The sequence below is a fragment of the Pristiophorus japonicus genome, chromosome 8 (assembly GCF_044704955.1).
Source record: "Pristiophorus japonicus isolate sPriJap1 chromosome 8, sPriJap1.hap1, whole genome shotgun sequence".
Classification (NCBI taxonomy): domain Eukaryota; kingdom Metazoa; phylum Chordata; class Chondrichthyes; family Pristiophoridae; genus Pristiophorus; species Pristiophorus japonicus.
In genome coordinates, this window is record NC_091984.1 from 183,801,548 (window position 1) to 183,825,190 (window position 23,643).

The 23,643-nt window shown below is 51.4% G+C and overlaps 1 protein-coding gene and 1 pseudogene across 3 annotated transcripts in view; one reads left to right on the forward strand and one right to left on the reverse strand.

Moving 5' to 3' along the window:
* Positions 1-280: 280 nt before the first annotated feature.
* The window catches only part of LOC139268863 (RNA-binding protein Musashi homolog 1-like), a 165,333-nt gene continuing 141,970 nt past the window's right edge, over positions 281-23,643 (reverse strand). For all 3 annotated transcript variants that reach the window (XM_070887655.1, XM_070887654.1, XM_070887656.1), the window contains 8 exons: positions 18,025-18,107; positions 11,684-11,801; positions 10,709-10,789; positions 10,399-10,515; positions 8,092-8,157; positions 7,273-7,427; positions 5,271-5,341; positions 281-2,652 (listed from right to left, as the gene is read on the reverse strand). In XM_070887655.1, coding sequence (XP_070743756.1) covers positions 5,300-5,341; positions 7,273-7,427; positions 8,092-8,157; positions 10,399-10,515; positions 10,709-10,789; positions 11,684-11,801; positions 18,025-18,107 — 662 coding nt within the window. In that variant the 3' untranslated portion in view covers positions 281-2,652; positions 5,271-5,299. The remainder of the gene's footprint in view (positions 2,653-5,270; positions 5,342-7,272; positions 7,428-8,091; positions 8,158-10,398; positions 10,516-10,708; positions 10,790-11,683; positions 11,802-18,024; positions 18,108-23,643) is intronic.
* On the forward strand, positions 17,743-17,861 carry LOC139269811 (5S ribosomal RNA; annotated as a pseudogene).

Consider the following 23,643-nt stretch of genomic DNA (forward strand, 5'->3'; position numbering starts at 1 on the left):
CACTGGTGTACTGTGAATCACAAACGACTCTCCGCCTCTGGGTAAAACAAGCTTGTAGCATATTTGGCTCAGCAGCAGCAAGCCCTTACATTAAGCACGTGTGTGAAGGTTACAAGTGTTGTCCACTGGCAGTCGTTCGATGTTAGTGCAGCTCCAGGGAGGGGAGCAGAGTGATGAGAGAATAGTTTCCAGAAAGTTGCAGCCAGCTCCCTGTTTTGAGGAGACCACACCAGAGCCTAAAAGAACCGGAGAGGGAGTAGAAGAGAATCAAACGCACATGGAAAGTTTCAAATAATTTATTAGGAATTTAAAATGAAATCTGAAAAAGGGTTACAGAGCCAGAGATGACATTTCTCAGATTGCAATAACTTACTGGCAAAAAAAAAATAGACAGAAACATAAAAGGGATTAAAAAGCAAAAACCTCTGCCTGGCAGTACAATGCACTGGGGGAGCAAGACATTATTTACCAAACACCGCTTCATCTAGAAGAGAAAAAAAAACAATTTAAACAAAAAATATAATTGCTCCCCATGATGCATTTTCACAAAATAGCCTTTATTGCTGTCACAAACAAGAGAGTTTGCATTTCCAGTAGTGTTTTTTTTTTAAATCAAGAGCAAAGCTAGCAACTCTCCACAGATCTATCAGTCTCTCCACTGACATGGGACAAGTAAATGCCCCGGAATAAACTGACAGAGAATCGCAGCATTTAATGCCCTAAAAATCTTTTAAAAAAATTTTTTTAAAAACAGTTTTCTGTTTTGCTATTTTCTTTTCACTGTAAGCGCTAAACTGGCCTTAATCTTCTTTAAAAAATCAATTCCTGGGTTTTTCATTTTTTTTTCTCCCTCCCTCTAAAACACATTAATTAAAAAAGTATTTTACAATAATTCAATGCGATTCTTTCCGTCTGTGATTATGTCATATATTAAAACGTGTCGTTAAACCCATGGGGAGGGGAGAAGCCTCTTCTCAGGTCAACTTCATTTCGCGTCTTTTAAAACAAAAGGTTCCGGCGTTGGTGGTACAAGTTCTTTACTCGCTCCTACTCGCAGGGGACCCCTCCTCCGCCAAAGACCCGGAGGATGGCGCTGCGTTCGTTGAGCGAGCGGCTGGGGCACCCCACGACTATCTGTCAACATGTTTTATGCTGGCTATCAGCGTGTGCTTGGGAACAGCATGGGCCCCTCTCTCTCACCCCGACAGCCCAGCAGAGACAATTTGGTGCGGGGGGAGGGGGGTTAAAAGAAAAACTTAAATCGCAGTAAAGGCCGCCCTCCTCTGAGTCCTACCACACCCCCAATTCTCCCTCCACCCCACCCCCACCCACGTGCAAGTTTGCCCTTCACAGTAAATGGTGGTATGACTTGACTTGGCTCTACTGCTCATGCTCAGTAAACTCCTCTTTCTTCTCGTACCTACTGCCGAGAAGGCATCGATTTCCACATTACGTTACGCACGGTAAGGTCAGTTAAGATGCACATTGCTACTGAATTGGAAGTGCAGGCTGTTTACAAGAGTTTAAAATAATCAAAAACTAAGCACATACGAGCACTAAGGTTACTGCTAAAAACTGGGAGAGTTGACAGCTTTGTGGAAATGACCAGCTGAGGTAAAACAGCGGTAGCTATAGCAACAACCATTCTTTCTCAAACTAGGGTCAAAAATGGAGACCAGGCCCAGCCTACACAACCTTTATAGATATGTAGTGTATGTGTGGATTTTATTTTTTTGTTTAGCAGCTTCATGACCTCTTGAGGTACCGTTCATTTCTTACCAATGTCCTTCATTTAAATGAGAAGTCAGAGAAAAAAAAACGCAATTCTACAGTAAATTAGCCCCTTACGACGTCAACTACAGAATCTGCTGGGAAGTCAAAGGTCAACTACAGTATTGCTAAGTCTCAGGCTGTGTAGGGGCCTCGGGCCTACCCTTTTCTCAAAAAATATACCATACTCAAAAAAGAACCTTTTGTGCAGAAGGCAAATACAAATCCAGCTTGTTCTATTTACATATTTTACAGAAACGTTTTATCCAATTTCAGAAAAAAATACTTTTATGATTCATAGTGTTTTTTTTTACCAAAATATACATTTTTGTCCTGCAGATGTTGTTTTTTGTTCCATGATAACTGGAATTCAGTGTTAATAGATGACATTTACAAAGAATATCAAAATAAATTGTATTTAGACAAGATTCCATTTTCTTCAGGAGTGTTTTACATTACCCTCTTTAGCTCTTACTCATTAAAAACAAGATCTGGCAAAAAAAAATGGTCAAAAAAATATGAAGCAAAATGTCCTTAGCAAAATTTTCTAATACAATCACAAAACTCTCATCTTAAAAAGAATGCATCTAAGCACTTTCAAATAAGCAACAACATAAGACACGGCTTAAAACTCATCGATCATTAAGCTAAAAAAAATAATAAAATAAAATAAATTAAACAAAAATAAAAATCAGGAAAAACAAAGAAGCGTAAACGTTAAATGTTAGTGAAGGAGTGAGATGTTCTCTTCAGTTGGTGGGGTCGGGTGGTCGGAGTTGAGTTTGTGGTAGTAAGTCAGTGTGTGCAGTAAAATTATTAAAAAGTCGCCTGAGCTCCACCAAAACCCATGCTTCCCCCTCCTCTTGCTGACAGGCTGGGGCCCTGGAGGGAAGAGAAACAAAGGCTGTTGGCATTATCAGGAATAAAACCTCCACCCATTAAACACAACAACCACTACCAACTTGCTGCTTTCGAAGTGCAGCAACAAGCTGCAAGCGCTGTGTTTTCCTCAGCTATGGTTTTCTCTGCCGCTATCCTGCAGGTGCTGGGCTATAGCCGGGATGGGATTCTACCCAGCCTGGGAAAGCACAGCTCCAAGACACCCTCGTGTGCTGCGGAGCAGCAACTCAAACCACTTCGTAACCTGCAAGTGTCTTGGCCCCCTCTGAGAGATACCATTGAGCTTTTAAACATAAATTGCTTTATAAATAGGGAATCAAAAAGGCAAGTACCCTAACTGCTGATCTGGGAGGGCAGAAGAAATCTGCGTCCCTCCCTGAACTCGTGGGCTTAGCGGAGAATAACATTTACAAAAACAAAAATATCCCCGGCAGGAGTCGGTGGGATGAGACTGAAATGCAGCTACACTGAGCCACAACAGGAAGTGGTTGGCACATAGCGAGGGGTCACGGGGGTGGTGTATCGCCCGTCTCCATCCCTCTCCCCCACAAACTGTTGCACACAGTATAATAACACGTTCTCTCTGCTGTGGGACAGGGTACGCGGCAGGCAGCTGGAACAGAGCGGCCTTGGGAGAGGCTCCAACCTCTTACACTGTTCTTCAGGAATGAGGAACCTCACGCGCTCTATCGGTTTGCTCTCTGAAGGGTCCTGAATACGCAGGAGATGGTTCTCCGACCATCCCCCTCCTGAAGGTGTGGAGACGTTCAGGAGTCTGATCCCGTTGATGCCGAGCACCGTCCAGCACTCGCCTAGTCGCCATTCTCCATATGTGTGAACCCAGACGGCGAGTGCCATTCTACCACGAGGTGCATCGTAGGCAGGTCATACCGTCCCCCAACATTCACGTGCGTGCACTTCCCAGCAGGAATCATAGGAGCAGGAGTAGGCCATTTGGCCCTTCGAGCCTGTTCCGCCATTGAATGAGATCATGGCTGATCCGTGACCTAACTCCATTTACTCGCCTTTGCCCCATACCTGTTAATAACTTTGGTTAACAAAAATCTATCAGATTTAAAATTAACAATTGACCTAGCATCAACTGCGGTTTGCAGAAGAGAGTTCAAAACTTCTACCACCCTTTGGGGCCGATTTTCATCAAGACCTCCGCCTGCCCAAGTGCCGCCCAAAGTGTCGCCGAGGTACCGGACGGTACTTTGGGCGGGATATTCATGGCCGAGGTCCCTCGAAGCTCGGCGGGCAGCAAATGGAAGATGTACGCCACCAATGTGGGCGGCAGCGGGCGGGAGGTCGCATTCTCGGCGGCAGAGGCACTTGCTGCCCAAGTGCCACCGAGGATGGAGTCGGGCCCACAGAGGGTCGAAGGCCTGAAAAAAAATCACAAATAAAAAATACAAAAACTATCCGAAGACCTTCAGGGGACCCCATGCAGGTAAGTCGCTGTTGAAAATGTTGTTTAAAATGTTCACTTATCTTTTTTTTAGGTTCTTCAGACTTACCGTCGGGGACAGACCAACCTGCAGCCCGTGGTCCACACCTGTTCTGCCGCCGACTCCCGCCCGCGGGAATCTGGGAGCTCGGTGGGCGGGAGCTCAGCTGTGCCACTCGGCCGTCCGCAGACAGTTCCCGGTGGCTCTCCCCTCCTGCCCGCTCCAGGTCACCGCCAAAGTGGCACTGGGCAGATCTGCAGGAGGAATGTTGGCGGCAGCAGGCGGTGAGATGATGCATTTCGGCCCCTTTGTGTTTGGAAGTGTTTCCTAACCACCCCTGAAAGGCCCGGCTCTAATGTTTAGACTATGCCCTTTAGTTCTAGAATCCCCAACCAGCGGAAATAGTTTCTCTCTATCTACACTATCAGTTCAACTTAATAACTTAATCAAATTCCAGGGAATACAACCCTGGATGTGTAATCTCGTAAATTAAACCTTGAAGTCGAGTATCATTCTGGTAAATCTACGCTGCACTCCCTCCAAGGCCAATATATCCTTTTTTTACAGTGTGGTGCCCAGAATTGAACATAGTACTCCAGGTGTGGTCTAACCAGGGCATTCTATAGCTGCAGCATAAATCCTCCAGATGTAAAGGCCAGCATTCCATCAGCTTTTTTGATTTTTTTTCATGACATTTTAATGATCTATGTACCTGGATCCCCAAGTCTCTTTGGGCCGCTATTGTTTCCAGTTTGTCACCATTTAGAAAGTGCCCTGTTCTATCCTTTTTAGGTCCAATGTGGATGACCTCACATTTGCCTACATTGAAATCCAATTGCCACAGTTTTGCCCGTTCACTTAATCAATATCTCTTTGTAATTTTATGCTTTCATCTACACTGCTTTCAATGCCGCCTATCTTTGTGTCTTTCTCTTCCTAGCTCACGGGTACTGAGGCCAATTGTAGAGGCCCACAACGGCCCTGACTAAGATCAGCTGACTTGGCACGGACTGGGGATTGAAACCTGGAACCTCCCATCACAGAATGGCCTCTGTCTGTTACAACAACCTAAGCTGGTTACAAAACAAAACTAATAAATCCTAATTCAGACAAAATAGCAGCCCAGAACCATGGTATTTAATAACTTACTTCCTTTTTCAGATTTTCGGGCCTCTGCTTTAGTGGTAACCGTTTGTGAAAGCTGTCGCAATCAAAGGGCCCTGAAACAGAGGAGAGAAGTGGGAAGGTGAGTGGAGACTGAGACAGAGGTCAGTGAACGCTGGGCCATCACTGGGACACCACAGGGGTAATCACATAATCACACTGATCCATCATACTTTATACCTGTAAGCATTAAAAAAAATAAAATGGGCACTGGCAGCTCCTGATTGTGGTGGGTGGGGGGGAAGCGAAGAGAGGAGAAGAGGGATCTCAGGGTTCTACCAGTAACACCACCGTAAACATGCCGGATTGATGAGGGCCAGTGAGACTCACTGTAAAAAGCTGCTTTAGTTCGGCGCGTTTCCTACATTACAACTGAAGATCGAATGCCGGGACTGGGGACTGGGGATCGAATGCAGGGACTGGGGATTGAAACTTGGGACTGGGGATTAAAACCCAGAACCGCCCATCACAGAATGGCCGCTGGCGTTTACAGCAACCTAAGCTGGTTACAAAACAAAATTAGTAAGTCATAATTCAGGCAAAACAACCCAGCAGCAGCCCAGAAACACATTATTTAATAACTTACTTCGTTTTTCAGATTTTCGGGTCTCTGCTTTAGTGGCAAAACAAACTAATTGGCTGTGAAGTGCTTTGGGACGTCCTGAGATCATTAAAAGACGTGATATAAAAGCAAGTACTTTCCCAACAGGTCCCACCGTAATCACATGCTGCACCCCATAGGGCAGATTTATAAAGGGAGGTTTTTATTTATTTATTTCATTCATTCATTCTCGGGATGTGGCTGTTGCTGGCAAGGCCGGCCTTTATTGCCCTGAGAAGGTGGTGATGGCCCTTTTTCCTGAACCGCTGGTTGCGGCTTTGATGCAACCGAGCAACTTGCTTGGTCACTTCAGAGGGCAGTTAATAGTCAACCATGTTGGAGTGGTACTGGAGTCACATATAGGCCAGACCAGGGAAGGACGGTTGGTCTCCTTCCATAAAGGAGAAGGGGCAGGGCTCGAAAGAGTTGTTACTTCCCCCTCCCCCACACTTGCCTCAGGGGGACTGATCCCTGAAACCACTTTGGCCAGCGACTGAACTATTTTTTAGGGATGAGGTTGAATTACCCTGACTCCCCTCACAGGAACCCACGGGTATTGGGAGGGGGGGGGGGGGGGGGGCAGACATCCTCCTCTCCCCCTGCCCCACCCTTCTCATGCAAAGGGGCCCCAGGTCTGCCAGACACCCACTTCATCCCTCGCCTCACAGATTAAATCCCCGTCATTTTCTGCGCTCCGGCTGCTGTCAAAGGCTGCAACCCCAAGCCGGGCCTTGCCTGTGGAGAGGGGGGGGGGGGGGGGGGGCGGCTGTCATCCTCACACACCTCCTAACATTTTGCACCACGAGAGACAGAATGCAGGTCTGTGCCCGCGACTCTCCATACATACAGCTACCAACTTCAGTCAACCCTCTGTACTCAGTTCCCAAGTAGAGGCCAGACACTTCCCCAGGGGAATAAAAAAGCCATGGGTGTTATTTTAAAAAGGGCCCGTTCACACTTGGAAGCTAGGATAATCTGGGGCCGTCCGATAGCATTCCCATTGCTGCCTTCTCCTGGAGAGCAAAAACCGGAACGGCACTGAATCCCAGCTTAGCCAACCTCCCATAGCCAGATGGGCCGTAACTGGGATAGGCCTAGAGGCCCACAGAGCTAAGGGCCTAGTAAGGATCAACGGGGAGACAGACCACACAAGGCCTCAGGGCCGCGTTAGAAGCATTGCAGGTGTAAACCATCATTACCTGCCCTTGGCAATGCACGTAAAATTGATGCTTACTGGGGTATTAGTCACACCTTCCTGCCAATTTTATGACCTGTGACTCGTGGTTGTGAGAAAGATGATTTGCCTCTTGCTCTCCCACAGCTTGCAATGGACAGTGACATCTGGTGGCAGGGCTGCATGGTTCCGATGAGCAGGTCGACACTTACCCCCAGACTGTGGCCGAATCCAGTGCTTGGGGCAGGGCTGGCTGCACTGATGTAACTGCTGACCCCAGAGTCCTGGTTAGCCGCCCCGTACAGGTCTGCCATGGGGCCTGGGCTGGTGGTGCCGAGGAAGCCTCCAGTGCGGGTTGGGGTAGAACCTGCCAAAAATGCAGTGCATCAGCAGGCTGACCAATATAGCTCACAAACACTGATCATTCACTGACCCTGTACGCTGACCATTCACTGACTGACCCTGTACACTGACCATTCACTGACTGACCCTGTACACTGACAATTCACTGACCCTGTACACTGACCCTGTACACTGACCCTGTACACTGACAATTCACTGAGTGACCCTGTACACTGACCATTCACTGAGTGACCCTGTACACTGACCATTCACTGAGTGACCCTGTACACTGACCATTCACTGAGTGACCCTGTACACTGACCATTCACTGAGTGACCCTGTACACTGACCATTCACTGACCCTGTACACTGACAATTCACTGACCCTGTACACTGACCATTCACTGACCCTGTACACTGACCATTCACTAACGAACCCCTCTGTCTCCCGCCCTCTCCCAAGCCAGAGTATTCCCAATACCGGTAACAGAGGAAATTGCTGTGTTCAGGTTACCTTCCTTTGGATTCCGGAGTGAGTGCAATTCTGGAGTGAGTGTGAGGCGAGGGTGATTCCGGAGCGAGTGTGAGGGTGATTCCGGAGCGAGTGTGAGGGTGATTCCGGAGTGCGTGTGAGGCGAGGGTGATTCCGGTGCGAATGAGATTGCGGAGCGAGCCACGCGTTTCCTTACCTGTCCCGCGAACCACTGCCGCTGCTGCAGCTGCTGCCATTGGTCCGTACGCGGTAAGGGGGATTGCTGAGAGATGGAGAGAGAGAGAGAGAGAGAGAGAGAGAGAGATTACCACAACAGCCAAGATCCACCGTCAATAAACCATCTCTGTCCGGGACCAGGAGATGTTCTAAGCACTGTGGACTCCTCCCATCCCCAGCCCAGGTCAGCAAACTGCTGCCTTCTCCAGTTGCTCCTGCAGGTGAGGCAGCAAAGCATGGTCCAGGAACCGAGGAGGTTCATGAATGCATCCGGAGCATTTAGCACTCGGTTTTCCCGTGACCCTCTGCTCAGCATCTGCCTGGTCCGTTTGGTGCAGTTGCACTGCGAGTTTTAATATAAACACAGCTTGGATTTTGTGCTTGGACACCCGCGATCTGTCTTCAGAGACATTTTTCTGAAACGACAGTAACTTTTACAAATCCACAGTTCACCTGTGCTTTCTGGAGGCTCATGAGGGTAAAAGCAACACATGGTGTGGAACAGAACCATCCAGGCCTAATACATCACAGGCTTGTTCCCCAGTCTGCTGCGCTAAGCCTGGAGGGGGGAGCGAGATTTGGCTTCGATGTGCCCAGTTTAGGAGAGAAAGCTGAGCCAGAATTCCTGCTTCCCAGTCACCCCAGCTGTGAAGGTGTATAGGCATTGACTGAGCCCAGGAAGGCTCTGTTGTGATGTGCTCGTTGTTGAATGACCTGCCAAGCCACTGTTGAACTGTACCCCGATAAATTAGCATCTTTAAAAGAGGGGGACAAACATTGGAATATAAAATCCTGCAGTCAGCTAGACCTTCACATGATGCCTGGAATGTACTGGTGGGTGTCTCCACAACCCTCCCCCATTTGCGAGTTGTCACACGGCAAGCAAGCCAGTCTGGGATTAGCAGAGGAGGAAAGTTAGAACTTCGCAGACAAGCCACCCCTGGCTCTGGGCACGATAGGTGGTCTCAGATCTCAGGAGACCTGCAGACAAACAGACCAGCACGGAGTGGGACTTTAAAACACAAAGCCATTCAGTTAGAAACATGTTAAAAACGATGTCGGTTTGTGTACAACACTGCCATCCAGTGGTGTGGAGCATCAGTCTGTGACCACAGTGCCACCCAGTGGTGTGGAGTGCCTGTCCCTCGGCAGGCTGTGACCACAGTGCCACCCAGTGGTGTGGAGTATCAGTACACTCCTCGGGCTGTTACCATAGTGCCACCCAATGGCGTGGAGTGCCAGTTACGCTGCAGACTGTTACCACAGTGCCACCCACTGGTCTGAAGTGCCAGTTATGCTGCAGGCTGTTACCACAGTGCCACCCAGTGGTGTGGAGTTCCGATTATGCTGCAGGCTGTTACCACAGTGCCACCCAGTGGTGTGGAGTTCCGATTATGCTGCAGGCTGTGACCACAGTGCCACCCAGTGGAGTTTTCAATATACAAAACTCAGCAATTTTAGAAAAACAAGAAAAAAATCTGAGCTTCGGGCCGTCTCGCCAACACCCTCCCCAAACACTCTTTGGCCAATTGGCACAGCTTCAATTTCAAAAAATCAACGCACAGGCATCTTCCACCCTTCAAGATTTAGTTTGGGACCCGGAATATTAGGTCCTTCATTAAAACACGTGAACTTTTTGGCGTGGAAGCAAGTCATCCTCGACTCGAGGGACTGCTTATGATGAATGGGATAACAAATTGTGGAACATGGAGAGGAGAAAAAATGTAAAGATCATTATATATGTTCCCACTGAAGCAACTGCGCAGACAATTAACAGCGACGGGAAACATTTAACATGTTTATATCTTTATAAATTATATGGGGGGTTGTGGGGAGAGGTCAGGATAATGACAAGACTTCAGAATATTTTGTAGGAACCGCTATATTACGAGGCATGAGCACCAATCGTCCAACTCCAGGACATGGCACGGCCTGTTGCCAAAGCAACCCTCCCTCCCTCCCTCCCTCCGCCCCCCCCCCACCCCCGCCCTCCCAACCCCTGGCCCGAGAGCTGGCCTCCAAACCAGCAGGGAGTCCAATCCCTGGTCAGCAGAGGCCTTCATCCAGTTCTCAACCAGGCCTTTAAAGATGTAATTTTATTTCCCTTTTACTTGCGATGAGGAGGTTCGGAATGGGGGAGAATGGCAGGTTGGAGCGACGGGTAATGGGGGGGGGGGGGGAGGAGGGGTGCAGAATGTGGGGTTATCGGTGAGGGGGCGGACTAAGGGTGTGGAAAGAGCGAGAAAGAGGAACTTGGCAGATGCAGTCCCACCCTAAAGAAGCACACCTCCTGTCGGCCAATCCTGGAGCAGCATTGATGGCGGCCACTGTGACGTCTGCACCCCAGACTGGCCTGCCCTCCCAGAAGAAGGAAGTGTGGTGGCTGGAGGCAGCAGTAAGGGACCTAGAAAATAGGAATAAAAAGGAGGTGGAGGGGAAACAAAATGAGAGGTGTTAAAACAGAGCCCAAACTTTACATTCGACTTAATAAATTTCTCTGAAAATAGGGGGAGTTTTTCATAATTAATCTAAGGGTGGAGGGAGAGCTTAGCAATGTTAAACTTGTTGGTACAGAGGCAGGAGAGCGCCCAACATACCGGGAAACTGGTAAGTGTAACCGGGAGCGAGTCCTGTGTAACCACGACTCGCATACGAAGCAGCCTGGAAACCCGGGTACCCTGCGAGGGAGAGAAATGGAGAATTCACAACCCAACCATGAAAATACATTTCTACACAAGCCGCAGAACTCTCCAGACAAATGGGCCACAGGAGACTCTGCGGTCAGGCTGTGACTGCGCCGAGGGGGGAAGGACATTCTCCTCCCGGCCAATCCGCCTACGGGCACTGCTGACCGGCAGGGCTCATCGGATCATGAGCTGGGCGCAAAGCTCCTTGAAAACGGCGGTGGGACATCACCAGTCGCCATGGAACTGTCCCCCAACAAGGGTCGAGGGAGGGGGTATTAAACATCCATGATCAGGGCCAAATGTTTATGGTAACTGAGTAACAATTCTGTTATCGTTACATGGGACGGTGAAGTTTCTACCGCCGGCTGGGGAGGACGTCATATTCCAGGATTCTGGTCCATTTTTCTGTAAATAAGCTCATGGCAACATGTCAGACACAGAAATATGTAAATGAGTGAATTTGGGCCCGGGCTCATGGGGCCTTGCCTGGGAGGGAGAGGGGGAAGGGGTGTGAGAGCCAGAGGGAGAGAGGGAAGGGGTGAGAGAGCCTGAGGGAGAGGGGGAAGGGGTGTGAGAGCCAGAGGGAGAGGGGGAAGGGGTGAGAGAGCCAGAGGGAGAGGGGGAAGGGGTGAGAGAGCCTGAGGGAGAGAGGTGAGAGAGCCTGAGGGAGAGGGGGGAGGGGTGAGAACCAGAGGGAGAGTGGTGCGAGCCTAAGGGAGAGGGGGAAGGGATGAGAGAGCCAGAGGGAGAGAGGGAAGGGGTGAGGGAGCCAGAGGGAGAGAGAGAGCAAAGGAAGGGGTATGAGAGTCTGAAGGAATAGGGCCGGGTTACCTGCAATTCCCTGCTACAATCCACTGTGTGATTGATATGTAATGCTACTCTTACCCAGCATGCCTATCCCCAGCATGAAGGCGTCCATCCCATAGGGCATTACTCGAGAGCGGCCCCTGGCGGTTCCAGTTGGTGACATTACTTCTTTGGGCTGTGCCTTCTTACACTCCACCTGTACCAAGTCAAACAGACCAGTTAGCCCTTTCCTTACAGTGGTCTGACGACACCATCCATCGTACACATGCAAAAAAGGGAAATCTTGCCACGGGTCCCACGGCACAGGGATGAGGATTAAAAATGGGAACACTGACTGGAGCTTCCCCAGGGATTGGTGGTTTAGCTGCAGACCATGGCGGGGTACTGACTCACGCAGACCAGGATGGTCCAGTTTATCAGTGTTGGGTCAACATCCCAGCCGATAGGCAGCACAGGAAAGGAAGGTGGCTAGAGCGGGACTCAGCTCACCTGGGTTAGGACCGAGAGAAACGTTAGCCAGAGTTTACGGCCCTGATCGCTATCTAGCAAAGCATAGAAACCTAGAAAATAGGTGCAGGAGTAGGCCACCCGGCCCTTCGAGCCTGCACCACCATTCCATCAGATCATGGCTGATCATTCCTTCAGTACCCCGCTCCTGCTTTTTCTCCATACCCCTTGGTCCCTTTAACCGCAAGGGCCATATCTAACTCTCTCTTGAATATATCCAATGAACTGGCATCAACAACTCTCTGCAGTAGGGAATTTCACTGGTTAACAACTCAATGAAGAAGTTCCTCATCTCGGTCCTAAATGGCTTACCCCTGATCCTAAGACTATGTCCCCTGGTTCTGGACTTCCCCAACAGTGGGAACATTCTTCCCGCATCTAACCTGTCCAGTCCCGTCAGAATTTTATATGTTTCTATGAGATCTCCTCTCATCCTTCTAAACTCCAGTGTATAAAGGCCCAGTCGATCCAGTCTCTCCTCATATGTCAGTCCTGCCATCCCAGGAATCAGTCTGGTGAACCTCTGCTGCACTCCCTCAATAGCAAGAATGTCCTTCCTCAGATTCGGAGACCAAAACTGAACACAATATCCCAGGTGGGGCCTCACCAAGGCACAACTGCAGTAAGACTTTCCTGCTCCTATACTCAAAATCCCCTAGCTATGAAGGCCAACATACCATTTGCCTTCTTTACTGCCTGCTGTACCTGCATGCCAACCTTCAATGACTGATGAATCATGACACCCAGGTATCGCTGCACCTCCCCTTTTCCTAATCTGCTGCCATTCAGAGAATATTCTGCCTTCGTGTTTTTGCCACCAAAGTGGATAACCTCACATTTATCCACATTATACTGCATCTGCCATGTATTTGCCCACTCGCCTAACCTGTCCAAATCACCCTGCAGCCTCTTAGCATCCTCCTCACAGCTCACACCACCACCCAGTTTAGTGTCATCTGCAAACTTGGAGATATTATACTCAATTCCATCATCCAAATCATTAATATATACTGTAAAGAGCTAGGGTCCCAGCACTGAGCCCTGCGGCACTCCACTAGTCACTGCCTGCCATTCTGAAAAGGACCCGTTAATCCCGACTCTCTGCTTCCTGTCTGCCAACCAGTTCTCTATCCAACTCAGTACATTACCCCCAATACCATGTGTTTTGATTTTGCACATCAATCTCTTGTGTGGGACATTGTCAAAAGCCTTTTGAAAGTCCAAATACACCACATCCACTGGTTCTCCCGTCTACTCTACTAGTTACATCCTCAAAAGATTCCAGCATGATTTCCCTTTCATAAATCCATGCTGACTTGGACCAATCCTATCACTGCTTTCCAAATGCGCTGCTATTTCATCCTTAATGATTGATTCCAACATTTTCCCCACTACTGATGTCAGGCTAACCGGTCTATAATTACCCGTTTTCTCTCTCCCTCCTTTTTTTAAAAAGTGGTGTTACATTATTTACCCTCCAGTCCACAGGAACTGATCCAGAGTCGATAGACTGTTGGAAAATTATCACCAATGCATCCACTATTTCTAGGGCCACTTCCTTAAGTACTCTGGGATGTAGACTATCAGGCTTCGGAGATTTATCGGCCTTCAATCCCGTCAATTTCCCTAACACAATTTCCCTCCTTCTCACTAGACCCTCAGTCCCCTAGTACATCGGGAAGGTTATTTGTGTCTTCCTTTGTAAAAGACAGAACCAAAGTACTTGTTCAATTGGTCTGCCATTTCTTTGTTCCCCATTATAAATTCACCTGAATCCGACTGCAAGGGACCTACATTTGTCTTCACTAATCTTTTTCTCTTCACAGTCTTTTGCAGTCATTTTTTGTTTTCGGCAAGCTTCCTCTCAAACTCTATTTTCCACTTCTTATTTGCCGGAGAGAGCATGTGTCAGTGTGGAGAGAGCGTCTGTGTCAGTGTGGGGAGAGGAGTCTGTGTTGGCAGGTGGGGGGGGGGGGGGGGAGGGGGGGGGGGAAGAGGAGTCTGTGTCGGCGGGGGGGGGAAAGAGAGAGAGAGAGAGAGAGAGAGAGAGAGCGAGAGAGAGAGTCTCTGCGGGGGGAGGGGGGGGGTCTGTGTCGGGGGGTGGAAAGTCTGTGTCGGGGGTGGGGGGGGGGGGGGGGGAAGAGTCTGTGTCGGGGGTGGGGGTAGAGTCTGTGTCGGGGGGGGGGGTCTGTAACAGTGTGGGGAGAGGGTCTGTGTCAGATGGGGGGGTGGGTGATCTTTGTCAGTGGGGGTGGGGGGGGGGGGGGGGAGAAAAGAGTCTGTGTTGAGGGGGAGGGGGCGGTTGTGGAGTCTTGGGAGTCTGTGTCGGGGGAGTCTGTGTCGGCCGGGGGGGGGGGGGGGGGGGGTCTGTGTCGGGGGGGGAGAGAAAGTCTGTGTCGGCGGGGGGGGGTCTGTGCCAGTGGGGGGAGAGGGGGGGGGGGGGGAAAAGAGGGTCTGTGTCAGTGGGGGGGGGGGAGAAGAGGGTCTGTGTCAGTGGGGGGGGGAGGAAGAGGGTCTGTGTCAGTGGGGGGGGGGGGGGAGGAAGAGGGTCTGTGTCAGTGGGGGGGGGGGGAGGAAGAGGGTCTGTGTCAGTGGGGGGGGGGGGAGGAAGAGGGTCTTTGTCAGTGGGGGGGGGAGGGGAAAGAGGGGGTCTGTGTCAGTGGGGGGAGAGGGGGTCTGTGTCAGTGGGGGGAGAGGGTCTGTGTCAGTGGGGGGAGAGGGGGTCTGTGTCAGTGGGGGGAGAGGGGGTCTGTGTCAGTGGGGGGAGAGGGGGTCTGTGTCAGTGGGGGGAGAGGGGGTCTGTGTCAGTGGGGGGAGAGGGGGTCTGTGTCAGTGGGGGCAGAGGGGGTCTGTGTCAGTGGGGGGAGAGAGGGTCTGTGTCAGTGGGGGGAGAGAGGGTCTGTGTCAGTGGGGGGAGAGGGTCTGTGTCAGTGGGGGGAGAGGGTCTGTGTCAGTGGGGGGAGAGGGTCTGTGTCAGTGGGGGGAGAGGGTCTGTGTCAGTGGGGGGAGAGGGTCTGTGTCAGTGGGGGGAAGAGGGTCTGTGTCAGTGGGGGGAAGAGGGTCTGTGTCAGTGGGGGGAGAGGGGGTCTGTGTCAGTGGGGGGAGAGGGGGTCTGTGTCAGTGGGGGGAGAGGGGGTCTGTGTCAGTGGGGGGAGAGGGGGTCTGTGTCAGTGGGGGGAGAGGGGGTCTGTGTCAGTGGGGGGAGAGGGTCTGTGTCAGTGGGGGGAAGAGGGTCTGTGTCAGTGGGGGGAGAGGGGGTCTGTGTCAGTGGGGGGGGAGGGGGTCTGTGTCAGTGGGGGGAGAGGGTCTGTGTCAGTGGGGGGAGAGGGTCTGTGTCAGTGGGGGGAGAGGGTCTGTGTCAGTGGGGGGAAGAGGGGGTCTGTGTCAGTGGGGGGAGAGGGGGTCTGTGTCAGTGGGGGGAGAGGGGGTCTGTGTCAGTGGGGGGAGAGGGGGTCTGTGTCAGTGGGGGGAGAGGGGGTCTGTGTCAGTGGGGGGAGAGGGGGTCTGTGTCAGTGGGGGGAGAGGGGGTCTGTGTCAGTGGGGGGAGAGGGGGTCTGTGTCAGTGGGGGGAGAGGGGGTCTGTGTCAGTGGGGGGAGAGGGGGTCTGTGTCAGTGGGGGGAGAGGGGGTCTGTGTCAGTGGGGGGAGAGGGGGTCTGTGTCAGTGGGGGGAGAGGGGGTCTGTGTCAGTGGGGGGAGAGGGGGTCTGTGTCAGTGGGGGGAGAGGGGGTCTGTGTCAGTGGGGGGAGAGGGGGTCTGTGTCAGTGGGGGGAGAGGGGGTCTGTGTCAGTGGGGGGAGAGGGGGTCTGTGTCAGTGGGGGGAGAGGGGGTCTGTGTCAGTGGGGGGAGAGGGGGTCTGTGTCAGTGGGGGGAGAGGGGGTCTGTGTCAGTGGGGGGAGAGGGGGTCTGTGTCAGTGGGGGGAGAGGGGGTCTGTGTCAGTGGGGGGAGAGGGGGTCTGTGTCAGTGGGGGGAGAGGGGGTCTGTGTCAGTGGGGGGAGAAGGGGTCTGTGTCAGTGGGGGGAGAGGGGGTCTGTGTCAGTGGGGGGAGAGGGGGTCTGTGTCAGTGGGGGGAGAGGGGGTCTGTGTCAGTGGGGGGAGAGGGGGTCTGTGTCAGTGGGGGGAGAGGGGGTCTGTGTCAGTGGGGGGAGAGGGGGTCTGTGTCAGTGGGGGGAGAGGGGGTCTGTGTCAGTGGGGGGAGAGGGGGTCTGTGTCAGTGGGGGGAGAGGGGGTCTGTGTCAGTGGGGGGAGAGGGGGTCTGTGTCAGTGGGGGGAGAGGGGGTCTGTGTCAGTGGGGGAGAGGGGGTCTGTGTCAGTGGGGGGAGAGGGGGTCTGTGTCAGTGGGGGGAGAGGGGGTCTGTGTCAGTGGGGGGAGAGGGGGTCTGTGTCAGTGGGGGGAGAGGGGGTCTGTGTCAGTGGGGGGAGAGGGGGTCTGTGTCAGTGGGGGGAGAGGGGGTCTGTGTGAGTGGGGGGAGAGGGGGTCTGTGTGAGTGGGGGGAGAGGGGGTCTGTGTGAGTGGGGGGAGAGGGGGTCTGTGTCAGTGGGGGGAGAGGGGGTCTGTGTCAGTGGGGGGAGAGGGGGTCTGTGTCAGTGGGGGGAGAGGGGGTCTGTGTCAGTGGGGGGAGAGGGGGTCTGTGTCAGTGGGGGGAGAGGGGGTCTGTGTCAGTGGGGGGAGAGGGGGTCTGTGTCAGTGGGGGGAGAGGGGGTCTGTGTCAGTGGGGGGAGAGGGGGTCTGTGTCAGTGGGGGGAGAGGGGGTCTGTGTCAGTGGGGGGAGAGGGGGTCTGTGTCAGTGGGGGGAGAGGGGGTCTGTGTCAGTGGGGGGAGAGGGGGTCTGTGTCAGTGGGGGGAGAGGGGGTCTGTGTCAGTGGGGGGAGAGGGGGTCTGTGTCAGTGGGGGGAGAGGGGGTCTGTGTCAGTGGGGGGAGAGGGGGTCTGTGTCAGTGGGGGGAGAGGGGGTCTGTGTCAGTGGGGGGAGAGGGGGTCTGTGTCAGTGGGGGGAGAGGGGTTCTGTGTCAGTGGGGGGAGAGGGGGTCTGTGTCAGTGGGGGGAGAGGGGGTCTGTGTCAGTGGGGGGAGAGGGGGTCTGTGTCAGTGGGGGGAGAGGGGGTCTGTGTCAGTGGGGGGAGAGAGGGTCTGTGTCAGTGGGGGGAGAGGGTCTGTGTCAGTGGGGGGAAAGGGTCTGTGTCAGTGGGGGGAGAGGGTCTGTGTCAGTGGGGGGAGAGGGTCTGTGTCAGTGGGGGGAGAGGGTCTGTGTCAGTGGGGGGAGAGGGGGTCTGTGTCAGTGGGGGGAGAGGGTCTGTGTCAGTGGGGGGAGAGGGTCTGTGTCAGTGGGGGGAGAGGGTCTGTGTCAGTGGGGGGAGAGGGTCTGTGTCAGTGGGGGGAGAGGGTAACTCGGACCCTGGTTTAATCCCACAGGTATTTATTTACTGCTCAAGTCAAGAGACTTCAACAACAACTTGCGTTTATATAGAAAATGTCTCGCAGCATCTCACAGGGGCACAACCCGACATAAATTGACATCAGGAGAAGGAGACATTGGGAAAGGGGAGGATAGGAAACTACTGGGCTTCCTAAACTAGAAGGAAGATTTTCCAACATTTAAAAAAAAACAGCTGGAGGCCGAAGGGACAGTTTGTGCTATGGCCACACTAGTCTGAAAATGCCCAATCTTGTCTGATCTTGGAAGCTAAGCAGAGTCAGCCCTGGTTAGTACTTGGATGGGAGACCACCTCGGAATACCAGGTGCAGTAGGTTTACCGTTGGTGGACTTTGAATCCAGCGATCCGAGTTCAAATCTTGGTAAAAGCTGTGTTTACGATTTTAGTCAAGGGTTAAATTGGACTGAGCTGACTGGCTTACACAATCCCTCCCCGCTCTCACACCATAAGGCCCCAACACACACACATCAATCACTCACCATTTTATTGTTGATTTCATGGAAGTGGATTTCGCACACCTTCTCCACAATATCTTCACTCTCAAAGGTCACAAACCCGAACCCTAAAACAGAGTCAGATATGAAGTGGCTTTAAAATTACATATGAAAGCCCCCACGGTGCACCCACTCGTCAGTGACCTGCCAGCCAGCTCCATTGCTCAAATACTTGCCCCAAAACATTTCCCAGAGGGAAGCAGAATTGGAAGTTTACTGGTTACAGAATAGAATTAACATGGCATCACGTTCTCCACAGCACACCCGCTGCCCGGGTGATTATTTACCTGTTTGTTTCTCAATGCAGTCATGTTGACTCTTGTTGTTGAGGATGATTTTATAGATCAGGTATAGAGAGTAAGAGCTACAGAGACAGGAAGGTGCAGGGTTTGAGGTCCAGCCTGTACAGAGTTCCCTCATGTGCGGGAACAACATAGACCAGGCTTGTGTTCCCTCGTGTATGGAAGAATAAGGAATGATCCAGGTCAGGTGTTTAAGTCGAAAGGATTTGAGAGGGACAATAGAGAGGAACCATTTCCTCTGGTGGGAGAGTCCAGAACAAGGGGACGTAACTTAAAATTAGAGCTCGGCCCGTCAGGGTTGTTGTCAGGAAGCCCTTGGTCACACAAAGGGCAGTGGATATCTGCAACTCTCTCCTCCAAAAAGCTGTTGAGGCTAGGGGGTCAACTGAAAATTTCAAAACTGAGATTGATAAGATTGTTAGGCGAGGGTATTAAGGGCTATGGAACCAAGGCAGGTAGATGGAGATAATATGTAGATTAGCCACTAAATGAAAGGGTGAACAGGCTTGAGGGGCTGAATGACCTACTGTTACTAATACAAAAGCAAAATACTGAAATCTGAAATGAAAACAGAAAATGCTGGAAATACTCAGCAGGTCAGGCAGCATCTGTGGACAGAGAAACAGAGTTAACGTTTCGGGTCGATGACCTTTCATCTGCCTGACGAAGGGTCATCGACCGGAAACGTTAACATTAACAACCATAAATATAGGATAGCGACTAATAAACCTAATAAGGAATTCGGGGGAAACTTCTGTACCCAGAGAGTGGTGAGAATGTGGAACTTGCTACCATATGGGGTAGTTGGGGCGATTAGCATAGATGCATTTAAGGGAAAGCTCGATAATCACGTGAAGGAGAAGGGAATAGAAGGTTATGCTGATAGAGTGAGATGAAGAGGGGGGTGGGAGGTGGTTTGTGTGGAGTATAAACACTGATTGAATGCCTGGTTTCCAAGCTGTACCTTCGATGTCATATTATGGGAGGACAGTCAACTGAAGATGCAGCCCGCCACCCCCCCCCGGCCCCCCGACCGAATTCACTGTACAAAAGTCCCGATGTTTGGTGAAGCAACGTCCCATAGACCCACCAAACCGTGGGATGTGAAAGTGCCTCCATGACCTGGACGGCAGCAGTGGTTGTGTTAATGTAGAGAGCAGGCTGGCCCTTGCAGACGATCAGCAGCCGGGTCTCCGCATTAAGCAGCGGGGCCCAGCGTGACCGATACCTAGCTAGACAGGGGAGTGACGCACAATGCGGGGACAGCAGGAAATAGTGTGCTAGGCTGCGTCATTCTGCAAACCTTGGGCTGGGCAGCAGTGGTGCTCAGGGATTGTGCAGGCTGGTCCCATTGTCCCTACTTCAGTTTATCGGAGCTCCTCCCCGCACCAAAATAACACTGCCCACTCCACAGCTCAGCTGATGTTACACTGAAAATACAAAACATTTCTGGGGGGAGACGGGATTGATTTATCATGCTCACAGTGAGCAATGAGTGTTTGGGAATAGAATACTTTCTCCCTTTGTTCTTGGGTCAGGTATAACACAGGTTGCAGAGCCAGCCTCCTCCCACTCTGCCCCAACAACAAGGGGACGTTTTCCTTTGTGGGTTACACATAACAAAATCACAAAGTGCAATTTATGACCTGGGTTACGAAGGAGAAAATCAGCCAGGATTCCCGCTGCCGATCGCCATCTAATGGCCTCTGCTGGAAGTGTGCTAGTCTGTGGGCATCGGGTGAGGAATGGGTTGGGCTTAGCTGTGAAGCCTCTTCAGTAGAATAGCGGGCCAACATTAACTGCCTAGGCTCACACAGTGGCCAGCCATTTGACCAACATAATGGAGTTAAATCATTGTGTATGAACCCAGCAAGAGAGACACAAACATAACAGAGAACCAACTGCTCCATCCAGTCTGAGCGAGCAGGACAAGAGGGGAGGGCAATGGAATAAGATCTGGTGATGTGCTTGGATGCTAAACACTACTTCTTCTAGGCCTTTGGTCATGTTCAACATGGCTTCTGAAGCCCTCCACAGATCAAAGACGCAAATGGAACACCAGTAGCAATGGAATGCAGGGTGAATGGCCTGCCCTCCCCTTGCTGCCTCTACAGGGGAGCAGCTCACACACCTCTCCATCAACCACATGCAAACCTTTATCAGGTGTCCAGGCAGACTTTGAACCCGGCCTATCCAGGGATATAATGTCTGGGTTCGCAGTGAGTTTGCAGATAATCCTGCGTGGGGTAGGGAGAGGTGACCGAATGTCCACCTTTGGCAGAACTGGGAGCCTCTTGGAGGCTGTGTATAAAATGTCCAGGGTTATTACAGCCTGTAGCGCCTACTGTTGTGCTGTAATTGTACCCGTGCTCACACACCTGCTCAATCTGCGCCATGAATAATTCAGCCACAACTCTGTTCACATGAATAATACAAAGTGTTGCAGGTTCGACCCCTTTGTCCAAACCATTCCCCTTGTGTTAAATAACATCCAACATTGTTCTATCCACCGCTTTATTTCTGCAGCAAATGTGCGCCGTCTCACAGGAGTCTCATGGGGTGGCGTCCGGCGTCCGGGGGGGGGGTCCTCACAGGATAGTGTCCAGGGGGGCCTCACTCATGTACTAGCACTTGGGGATTTTTGTAACTACCAGAACCCTGAGAATTTGCCTGTTCACGGTCATTGACGACAGAACTTTGGGAGTTTTTGCTGTCCCCTGGCACATAGGAATTCAGCGTTCAGTTCTGGGCACCGAACCTCAGGAAGGATATATTGGCCAAGGAGGCAGGGTAGCGCAGACTCACCAGAATGATACCAGGGCTAAAACGGTTACATTATGAGAACAGGTTGCATAGACTAGGCTTGCATTTCCTTGAGAAGATTGAGGGGTGGTCTAATTGCGGTATTTAAAATGATTTGATAGACTTGTTACAGAGAAACGATTCCCTCTGGTGGGGTAATCAGAACAAGGGGGCATTATCTTAAAATTAGAGCTCGGTCATTCAGGGGTGCTGTCACAATGCACTTCACACAAAGTATTGAAAATCTGAAATTCTCTCTTCCCCAAAATGCTGTGGATGTTGGCGGGACAATCGGAGTTTTCAAGGCTGAGATCGGTAAGATTTTTATTAGATAAGGGTAACCAGAGATATGGAGTAAAGGCAGGTGCAGATTGGCCATGATTTAACTGAATGGCGCAACAGGCTTGAGGGGCTGAATGGCCTCGTCCTGTTCCTGTGTGCCTTTATGTTGCAGGACTGTCGCTAGCAGTGTCAGTGATTGTAATGGTGGCGTGCAGTGCCTTTAAGTGGCTGGTCTGTTGGTCCATCCACACAATGCACATGTCAGCAGTGGATTACTGGCTCTAATTCTCACCTCTGCCGATACTAATCCGATAATTGTTCGTTTAAATGGGTCAGTTTAACATCTCATTATCCACTAAGTGCCAAAGCCCAGGCACCAGGAACCTCACTGAAAACCTTTAAGCCATCATAAAACTGCCCCGTGCTGAACTGACGTCAGCAGTTTTGAACTGCGGTTACCGTGCGCTAACCCAAGCTGCTGGTCACACTGGCTCCCGAGGCACATTGAAGTCAATTTGCCAGATTCACTTGGGCTGGCCAATGGGAACACCCATTGCTGCTTTAGACACATTTACGAGTTCTATGGATTCTGTGCCTCGGGAGAATGTTTTTTTTTTAATCCATTCATTCACGGGATGTGGGTGCTGCTGGCAAGGCTGGCATTTATTGCCCATCTCTAATTGCCCTGAGAATGTGGGGGGTGGGCCTTCTTTAACCACTGCTAGCAGTTTTGATGCAACCGAGTGGCTTGCTGGGCCACTTCAAAGGGCAGTTAATGGTGTGAGATATCAGTGTGAGACTGGAGTCACGTATAGGCCAGACCGGGTAAGGGTGGCAGGTTTCCTTCCCTGAAGGACATCAGTGAACCAGATGGGTTTTAACGACAACCTGACAGTTTCATGGTCACTTTTACGGACACCAGTTCCTTATTATTTCCAGTTAGTTTAAACGAATAACTGAATTCAAATTCTCTGCACACATGTGGGGCTTGTGGAATTGGTCAGAGTCCTGAGTGTCCACCTGCTCCCACCCACCCGCCCATCCCACTGGAAAGTACATGTTGTGCGGACATTATGTGAGGCCAGGATTGGATCAAACTACTCGTTGACTCTGACTCGTGTGAGAAGAATTTAAGTTAATTGCCAAAAGAATCAGGGGGAGATGAGGAGAACTTATTTTACGCAGCGAGTTATTGTGATCTGGAATGCACTGCCTGAAAGGGAGGTGGAAGCAGATTCAATGGTAACTTTCGAAAGCGAAGTGGATACTTGAAGGGAGAAAATTTGCAAGGCTCCAGGGGAAGAGCAGGAACTAATAGTTCCTCTTTCAAGGAGCCGGCACGGGCACGGTGGGCCGAATGGCCCGTCTGTGCTCTACGATTCTAAGAAAGGGCACTTGATCGAGGTATGGGAGGGCACCTTGAAATCGCCAAAACCTTCGGGAGAGAAAACAATAAAAGTCGCATCTCAAATGGTGCTGGTGGAAATGGGAACCAGCAGCAAAACTTCCAAGTAACGAGTCTGGAGTGCTCACAAGTCATTCTATGATTTAAAGAGGTGGAAAACTTCAGAGAGCAGAGGCCTGTATAATCAATGCAAGAACTCTACCAGGCAGCAAATTCAAATAGATTAGCTGCCTTGTCAGTCTGCCAGCCAGTACAGGCCTGGTACAGTGTGTGGTGCAGCAGTAAGCCCACAGCTCAGTCACACCCCACATCCCGCTGTACCGCACACAGACAAAACAAAATGGTACATTGATTTCTTTTTTAAGGTATTAAAATGAACTCACTACACAACTGAAAACGTGCCAGCGAGAAGCATAACACACAGGCCAAAGCTTATCCCATGCAACAAACACAGGCAGTGGAATGGGGCATGTGTACAGATATCAACAGGGAATGAGAGGGTACACAGAGAGAGAGGGAGAGAGGGGGGGTGATGGGAGAGAGGGGGGTGGTGGGAGAGAGGGGGGTGGTGGGAGAGAGGGGGGTGGTGGGAGAGAGGGGGGTGGTGGGAGAGAGGGGGGGGGTGGGAGAGAGAAGCTGGTGGGGGGGCGAGAGAGGGAGTGTGGGAGAGGGGGAGGAGAAGTAAGGCTGAGACTTATTTTATAACTTTTATTCCTTCTAGCTTTGCCCCATTTGCCCTCTGATGCTTTGCCAATGGCCATTCTCAGTGTGTGCGCCTCGGCAGGGAGTTACCAAGGGGAAGCCTCACAGCCC